Source organism: Morus notabilis, unplaced genomic scaffold (assembly GCF_000414095.1).
Source record: "Morus notabilis unplaced genomic scaffold, ASM41409v2 Scaffold140, whole genome shotgun sequence".
NCBI lineage: Eukaryota > Viridiplantae > Streptophyta > Magnoliopsida > Rosales > Moraceae > Morus > Morus notabilis.
The window spans coordinates 271430-281119 of NW_010361275.1; the positions used below are offsets into that span (position 1 = coordinate 271430).

Consider the following 9690-nt stretch of genomic DNA (forward strand, 5'->3'; position numbering starts at 1 on the left):
ATATATATACACACACAGGAAAAAAAATCTGTGTATAGTTCTCATGACAATAGAGATGAAAATGGGAAAGGAAATGTACTATATAAAAGCATATATATAATTCACACAAACAAAAGGATATTTTTTCTTTCTTTTTTTTTTTTTTCTTCCTGATCAAGATGATCATACATGGTGTATGTGGAGCAAATAGACTAACCTTGCGGATGAAGATATATTGAAGCCCCTCCAATGTGTATAGTATATCGCGCAGCTCTACGTGTGTGTGTACATATATGTAGGAATTAGGAAATAAATAAGTATTATATATATATATATATATTGTACCAAACGTCAAATTAAACGGATTCAAAATAAAATATGAATAACATAAAAATCTAAGAGACAAAAGAATTTAATGTGGTTCGGCTTTTGGCCTACGTTCACGAACAGAAACGACAAAAAAATTCCACTATAATTAAAGGAGAGTATAAAAACTTGTCAAATATCTCTCACCACTTAAATTCTGAATACACTCAAAATCTCTCACCCCAAAAACAAGAATATCAAATATTAAAGAATTAAATTTTATGACTAAATCTCACTCAAAAGAAACAAAAGAGAGAAACTTGTGTATCATTGAAATAACTAAATTGTGCGGCTGCTCTATGCCCTCTTGCGGCTATCACTACTAAACCACATGCATATATCAATGTACATGCTTAGGTAAAAGTCGGCAAGGCTTGCTGATAGGGAAGGATATGGGCCTTGGCCCAAACCAAAAACAAAACAATGCTTATGGACTTAATTTAAGCCACGTGCCCAACAATTTTTACCTTGGCGAAAATTAAGCCAAACTCAAATAATGAAACTCCTTAGTCATCTCTTCCAAAAAAACCTCATAGGGCTAATTCCAATTTACAACACCAAATAAGTCTAAGTAGCGCCTAAACTTCCAAACGGCAACAACTTGATTACCGAACTTGTCACTACTAATGCAATACAAATTAGATTATTAAGCTCCGTCTGCTCACGAATACTGAGATCTTTATCTGTAACTACTAACTCCCTGTCTTCAAATAGGATGGAAAAATCATTAACTCTGTAAATTACCAAACTTGGTGATTTTGGCTCAACAAACCACAACCGAGATCTTTATCGCATTATATGTGTATAATCAAGTAAATAATTTGAACCCATCCCTGCTTGTGTACCTGTATGTTTTCCATGCCATCTTTACTATTAAAGTTAATATATATATATATATATATATATATATATATGGTGATAGATGATTCACTGTAATATATATATATATATATATATAGATAATAACGAAAAAGTTACGGGTGAAAATAAAGAATCAATCAAATCAATTTTCCATCTTTGAATCAATAGTTGACTTACAAAAATAGATGTTAAAAGATGTTGGGTTATATGATAAGACCCACACAGATTAATAATTACTAATAATTCCTATATATGTGTTAAATTATACTTGTGTTCATTTAAAAAAAAAAAAATTATACATGTGTTAAATATGCAGCGTTATACAAAATATATATAGAAAACTATGAAATTTGGTAGGTTGGTAATTGTATTCTTTATGACCGAATCTGAACTATTGCCAGTTGATTTTTGTTTTTCAAAGATTGAATACATAGCTAGATAAGATTAAGGTCTCTATCGAAAATATAGAGTTCAATATTTTAATGTGTACCTGTATGTTTTCCATGCCATCTTTACTATTAAAGTTAATATATATATGGTGATAGATGATTCACTGTAATATATATATATATATATACCTTTACTTAGGAATTAGGTGCGGTTTGAAGGGGTTAGTGTGAATGCGTTGACAGCCTGCACTTAAAAATCCATCGAAACAATTCCGCTCCCAGTGCGAGAGCCTCAGCCCCGTAACAATGACGGACAAAGAAAAAATATTTTGATGAGACAATTAAATTGTCATATTTTCATCCACATTTTCTTTACAACTTGAATATTGTTATATATTGCAAAACAAAAAAGAAAAATAAAAATAAAAAGAAAATAAAAAGGGGGTACTTATGGTCTGTTTGGTATGAATAAAAAGTGGAAGAAAATAAAACATTGGAGAGGTATATGATGGAAATTTATAAGTCGAGATATTTGGTAGGAAGAAATTAGTTTCTTTTCATCCAAACTAATACAATTATATTGTTCCATAATAGTTTTTCTATCCTTTTGATTTCACTTTTAATATCAAATAAGAGATGGTAAATTCATTTTCTTTCCTTCATATCATATCAAATAACTCATGTGAAAACTAAAATCTTTTCTTTCCTCTAGCTTATATTACTAACCTTTATAGTTTTTCATTCTCTCTTATCTTCTTTCATTCTTACCCTCATAGTTTATTATTAACTAATGACAACTTTATATCCATAACAATACTTTTTTGTAATTAAATGATAATCCCAACTTTACCATAATTTTCCACTAATAATATTTTTTTTAATTGTGAGCATTATCTATATATTGGTGAACTTTTTGTGACCATAGGTAACTTTTTTTAGGATGAGCACTGGGAGTACTTATTCTCACCAAAAAAAAATCTATTGTCTATTAAAACGTTTTTTAAACTTTTTGTTTTCATTGGTTTATGACGGGAGTAGGTGGTTAGAAAATAATTGTGTTTACCAATAAAGTTTCTCACTTTTAGTCATAATGATTAAGTTGTGACGACTACTACTTTTTCTAGTGGAAATATTTTATAATATATTTCACTTTACTTATTCCTAATTTAAACATTGAAAGTTTAATTATTAAATCAGCTCATGATATGTTCACACATTAATCTTATTAATTAGGTATATTCAACATATATATCTTGAAAAAACATACTATCAGTAATATATATCCCTATGAAAAATTCTTCTGATCAGTTTTCTTTCATCATTTGTTTTGATCATAAATTACTTAGCACTTACATTCCTATACTATATTTTAATTAGGATCAAATTGAGTTTTTTTTTTTTTTTTTTTTTTTTGGGGGGGGGGGGGGGGGGGGGGTGGTACAAGGTAGGATAAAATTGAGTTAATGACCCAAACAAGTTGAAAACACTTGTACGTACACCAAAGTTCTGGTCAGTTCAAGTATGACGGCAAGAAAAACATGTTTTGGTAACAAATTAATTTGGTAAAAGTTTAATAAAATTGTCATTATTAAGAAGAATCACACGTTTTGGTGATAATTGATTTAGCTATATCTTAATAAATAACAAATCTCCTGTTACTTCTTCTCTTTGATGTCAATTTGTGAATTTTTAATTTGTGTTTACTCACAAACTAGGGTCGACGCATTATATGTGTATAATCAAGTAAATAATTTGAATCCATCCCTACTTGTGTACCTGTATGTTTTCCATGGCATCTTTACTATTAAAGTTAATATATATATATGGTGATAGATGATTCACTGTAATATATATATATATATGTATATATGTAGATAATAAAGAATAAAGTTACGGGTGAAAATATAATATATCATGTGATTGTACGGAGGTAATAGGTATATATATTGCTAATTAGTCCGGATAAAGTAAAACAAAAGGATAAAGAAATTAATCAACTTGTAGTAAAATTGATTTGGATGATTGTTTGATTTGGATTCCCTTAGGTCCGGAGAAGATGCGTACGTATGAGGTGTTATGAGATTTCTCGTGTTAAAGTTGCTCCTAATATTAGTTGGGATAGTAAAATTTGGGCACAATATATTTCCCCTCGTTTTTCCTTTCTTGTTTGCAAGTTGTTGTATGAGAAGCTACACGTGGATCTCATTCTAAGGACTTTTGGTGCGCAAGTTGTTTGAAATGTCCTTATTCTCTTGGCCTTTGGAATTGGATTATGTTGATTTTAAATTATAAAGTTTCATGTACCAATGGCATCGGCGATTTATGCATTTCTATTTTCAGAGCTCATTTTAGTCCTTTGGTCAAGAAACTTTGGATCCTTACTTTTATGGCTAGTTGTTGGTTTGTTTGGGATCTTAGGAATTAGGTGCGGTTTGAAGGGGCTAGTGTGAATGCGTTGGCAGCCTGCACTTAAATTCTTGGTTATCTCCGGCAGTTCAAGTTTTTCAACTTGGGTCTTATAATTTTGTTTCCGAGATTAATATCTTCAAGAAATTACATGTTTCTCAGTTTTTGCCTCGAAGTCCTAAGATTTTTCCAATTTATTGGATTTCTCTTCCATCTGGATGAGTGAAGGTAAACACTGATAGTTCGGTGAGAGAAGTCCCTGACTTGATTGCTTGTGGTCAAATTTTTAGGAATGCTAGGAGCTTTGTTTTTTAGTGTTTTTCTTGGAGAAGGTTTTTCTTTTGAAGCTGAATGTTGACTGTAATTAATGTCATTTCTATTGCGTATGAGAATGGTTGGCTAAAAATTGTACTTGACAGTGATTTTTTTTTTAATCATTTCTCTTTTGAGTTTGAAATCTTTTCAGGTGCCTTGGAGATTGTGCAATGAATGGAGCAGGGTTCTTTCTTTGTCCAGAGGATGAATTTTCATTTTTCTCGTGTGTTTTGTGAAGTTAATTGGTGTGCTGATAAACTTACTAATCTCATAATCATTAATCTCATAATCATTAATTGTAATAAAATGTGGTGGTCTCATTATTCTTTTTTTTTAGAATTTTATGTGTATGGAGATTATATTGGTTTTTTTTTTCTACAGATTTACTTGATTTTTGTGGCGGTTGTAAAGCATTTTTTTCTCTTCATTAACAATGTGAACCTGAATTGAGGCATTATTCCTTTAAAAAACTCAACTTGCAGTAAGCGACAAGTTGTTTTCAAGCAGCTTAATTAACGTAGTGGTAATTCCACACCTATCTACATGGTTGATATTTAATTCAGTTTAAATCTCCACTAGTTATGAAAAGAGGTGTCACTTCTCAGCCTTAAATATTAAAAGATGTTGGGTTATATGATAAGACCCCACACAGATTAATAATTACTAATAATCCTTATATATGTGTTAAATTATACTGTGTAGATAAAATCTCATAGATATGCTATAAAATCTCTTAGATATGCTATAATACATGTAATGAGAGTGATTAAGGCCTTTTTAAAAATAATTATTACGTAATTTTGTAATATAAAAATACTACTACTATTATAATCATTGCATAATGTTTATTATTCTTGAAATATTTTTAAAAAAATTTTATTTTTCGTTTCTTATAAATTTGAAATGTAGGTTTTTTTTTTTTTTTTTTTTTCGCTCAATATAAATGTAATGTAGTTAAATTTATTAACAATTAACAATTCCTCAAACTTGCATGAGAGGATGAGGAAAGTGAGCCACAGGTAATGAATAAAAGAGACAAATACCTTTAAAATGCATGAGTCTTGATTTTTATCCCTTACTCTTGATTAATACCTTTTAATTAAAGAATTAAAAGGGTCTTAAAGAATTAAAGAATGCATGGGTCTTAGGCCTACCTTCTTTATGCATAGTTTGGGGATATTGTAAAATTAATTACGAATATATTAATTAAAAACTTCTCATAAACAAGCAGGTAAAAATAATTTTTTCTATTTTTAAAAGTTGTAGTTAGATGCAAACATAATTTGATTTTCTTTGCAAATATCACTACATGGTCAAAATTGTGGTGTGTAATATTAATTTTATCAAGGAATAGTTTTTCATATTCCAACAACCGAAGAATTGTGAACCAACATATGATGTCCTTCATTCCGGGAAAAAAAATTATTATTATTGGTGTCACTGAACTTTAATATTCTTTCTAATTTTAATCTCCAAATTTTGAAAATTCTCATTTTATCTCATGAATTTTAAATTGTTCTCACTTAATCTCTTCTATTGTAATTTATCCTAAAAATAAATAGAAAAATGAGAGTGATGTAGTCACAAGGTCTTTTTAGTTGAATTTCTATTAAAAACACACAAGATAAATCTTCAAAAAAATAAATAAGATAAAAACCACATGTCCACATTTAACCCTCGCTTTTGTTGTTTGATTTTAATATAAATTCTTATAAAACGGCTTCTTAAATAAGACAACTTTAAAATTCATGAGGCAAAATGAGAATTTTCAAAGTTTAGGAGGCAAAATGAAAATGATCTCAAAATTCAAGAGCACTAATGAGATTAAACCAAAAAAAAAGAAAAGAAGAAAAAATATGTTAGTACCGGTTTGAGTCTTTTAAAACTTTATAAGACAATATGAATAATGCAGAAACATAAAATAAAAGAACACGAGAGTGATGGTATCGCAGTTCGGTAACACCCTACTCCACGAGGCCACACCCAGATGATGAACAATCCACTAAGAACTCTTTAACAATTTAATTGGACTTAATCTACCCTAGACTCCCTCTCTAAGAAAACGCCTATGAACTTGCAATTTCCCAATGGACTTGAACATCGAGATCCCCTCGACTTTTGAACATTGGAATCCCCCCAACTAAGTTTTTCTCTCGAAAAACACTCAAGTTATCTCTCTTGAATACAAGTGCTCACCACTATGTCAGAACCCAACAAAAACTCATCAAAAGGCGTATCAAGACTTAAGGGATACTTTCAATAAATAAGCAAGCCGTGAATAGCTTGATACATCTTTAATTAATTCGCTGAACCAAATTTGTTGCATATCCTTATTGTAACAATAACTGCAACATAGTTGTCACGGTCAACTTTCTCAAAACCAGACGAATCAATATCCTTTTATTCTGAAATCTTCCCAAAACTGATAAACGAACTTGGACACGTTCTTAGGCGACATAGGAAGATCATTCAGCTATCAAATCTCAATCAAGAATCAATCAAATCAATTTTCCATCTTTGAATCAATAGTTGACTTACAAAAATAGATGTTAAAAGATGTTGGGTTATATGATAAGACCCACACAGATTAATAATTACTAATAATTCCTATATATGTGTTAAATTATACTTGTGTTCATTTAAAAAAAAAAAAATTATACATGTGTTAAATATGCAGCGTTATACAAAATATATATAGAAAACTATGAAATTTGGTAGGTTGGTAATTTTATTCTTTATGACAGAATCTGAACTATTGACAGTCGATTTTTGTTTTTCAAAGATTCAGTAGATAGCTAGATAAGATTAAGGTCTCTATCGAAAATGTAGAGTTCAATATTTTAATCACTAACATTTATAACGTGAAACATGTACCTAGGCATCATGCAAAAAAAAAAAAATGTATCTGGGCAATAATAGTTGCCTAGCTCGATGTCGTACACACGAAAATCTTTCTCTATATATTTACATTACATATTCACAGCTCAAGATATACATAACTCAAAATAATACCAAAGAGCACCAACAATAACATGGAGAAAGTAGTGAGAAACTCTGGGCATGATCTTGAAATACATTCCACTGAGCTAGTTAAAGCTCAAGCCCACATTTGGAACTATATCTTCAACTTCATAAACTCCATGTCCCTCAAATGTGCCGTTCAATTAGGTATACCAGATGCCATCCATAGTCATGGCAAACCCATGACTCTTTCCCAACTCATATCCGCCTTGCCAATCCACCAAAACAAAAAGTCTGATTCTCGTTTGATCTACCGCCTCATGCGCATCTTGGTCAACTCCGGCTTTTTTGTTCTCCAAGAAGTTGTCGTTGGGGAAACCGACCTATTAGAAGAAGGTTATGTCCTCACAACTGCTTCCAAATTACTTCTTAGGGACAATCCCTTGAGTGTCACACCCTTATTGTTGTCTATGCTTGACCCTATTATGACTAAGCCTTGGCATTCTCTTAGCACTTGGCTCCAAAGTGATGACCCTACTCCATTTGCCGCAACACATGGGATGGGAATTTGGGACTACAATGAGTATGATCCCAGGCTGGGAAATTTGTTCAATGAGGCCATGGCTAGTGACGCGCGATTGGTCACGAGCGTGCTAATCGATAAGTGCAAATCCGTGTTGGAGGGATTGGAATCCTTGGTTGATCTTGCAGGAGGAACTGGGACGGTGGCCAAGGCCATTGCATATGCATTTCCTCATTTAGCATGCACTGTGTTTGATCTGCCCCATGTTATTGCTGATTTGCAGGGAAGTAAGAACTTGAAATTTGTTGGTGGGGACATGTTTGATGAAATTCCTCCAGCAGATGCAATTTTCATGAAGGTAAGAAATATATATATATATATACATATATTCTCATATAACTCTTGGTAGTAGTTAACATTCATATATACAACAATTAATATTAGGCTTTTAAGACGATAATTAATTATTCTTGTGTCTGAAAATTGCTTAGGTTCACATAGGAGTTGAGCAACATCACCAATATAAATTAGTAGGCTCTCACTTCAAAATATATATATATATATATATATATCTATATATAAAGTACGCTCTATATTTGGGTCTTATGTTGTATGTTTCACTTAATATATGACGCTTAGTTATATTGGTTCCTTTTAGTATTGCTCAATTGTCTTTACTTCAAAAGCATGAATCATAATTCTAAAACTACTTAACAATAAATTAAGCCTAGGCTAGGGCTGGCCAACTAAATTTGTTAGATTTTCATGCATTGAAATTATATAGATGTGTTTGCAAGAGTCCTATATAAAAGTCTACTTATATGAAAGCCTTGTTTGGTACTACATCTAACAGATACTCATGTATTTGTGTGTTTTTATTTACAACCACAAAATAATATTAATCTGACTATCTATTTAACAAAATAGTGGATATTGCATGACTGGAGTGATGAAGACTGTGTAAAATTACTGGAGCGATGCAAAGTGGCAATTACATGCAAAGGCAACAAAAATGGGAAAGTGATTTTAGTAGACATGGTCATTGTGGAGGAGCAAAACAACAAGGACATTGGTCATGATCATCATGCTCATGATCATGATCATCAGTCGTACGAAACTCAACTCTTCTTTGATATGTTGATGATGGTGTTATACCCTGGCCGAGAGAGGAAAGAGACAGAGTGGGCTAAGCTCTTTTCTGATGCAGGGTTTAACACTTATAAGATAACTCCTATTTTGGGTGTTAGATCCCTCATTGAAGTTTTTCCGTAAAATAATAATATATATAAATAAATAAAAAATACTTTTCCAGGTGACTCAACATGAGGCCAATAGATGAGACCTACTTTTTATAATTAGTTGTGTTGGTTAGCACTAGTAGGGCTCTGAGCGTTGCGAAATATTAAAGCTTTATTATACAGTTTGAGTCGTAACTAATTACCACTAGTAATGTTATTTTCAATATGAATAAGTGATAAACTGGCTTTTCCCCCGGGGCCCTTGAAGCTTTATTAGTAATGTTGTGATGATCTATCCATATATGTGTGCAATATGTATTTTATAAAAACAAAGGATTGTTAGTGTATTCTATCAAGTATAAATTTAACTTGATAGAGCAAAATAAATTAGCAATATTATTCTATTCAATATTTCTTGTTTTCTTGTTTCAAGTTCAAGACTCAAGTTAATTTGACTCTTTATTTTATATGTAAGAAAAAGAATACTCCCCACGAAAAAAAGAAAGAATAAAACAAGTTTCATTACACGTGGTAAAACTAAAACGGGACTTGTTAATAATGGTGATTAAAATTAAATTAAATTAGAATGGTGATTAAAATTAAATTAAATTAGAATGGTGATTAAAATTAAATTAAATTAGAATGGTTATTA

The 9690-nt window shown here is 31.0% G+C and overlaps 1 protein-coding gene across 1 annotated transcript; it reads left to right on the plus strand.

Moving 5' to 3' along the window:
- Nucleotides 1-7316: 7316 nt before the first annotated feature.
- LOC21392273 (probable O-methyltransferase 3) lies at nucleotides 7317-9422 on the plus strand. Its single transcript, XM_010099097.2, has 2 exons — nucleotides 7317-8158; nucleotides 8728-9422. Exons 1-2 carry the CDS (start codon nucleotides 7349-7351, stop codon nucleotides 9070-9072), a joined length of 1155 nt encoding a protein of 384 aa, XP_010097399.1. The 5' UTR covers nucleotides 7317-7348; the 3' UTR covers nucleotides 9073-9422.
- The last annotated feature ends 268 nt before the right edge of the window (nucleotides 9423-9690 follow it).

Coding starts and splice junctions, on each gene's coding strand:
- LOC21392273 (XM_010099097.2), top strand. CDS start 7,349: ATGGAGAAAGTAGTGAGAAACTCTGGGCATGATCTTGAAATACATTCC. Junction 8,159..8,727: donor CAGATGCAATTTTCATGAAG/GTAAGAAATATA, acceptor TTAACAAAATAG/TGGATATTGCATGACTGGAG.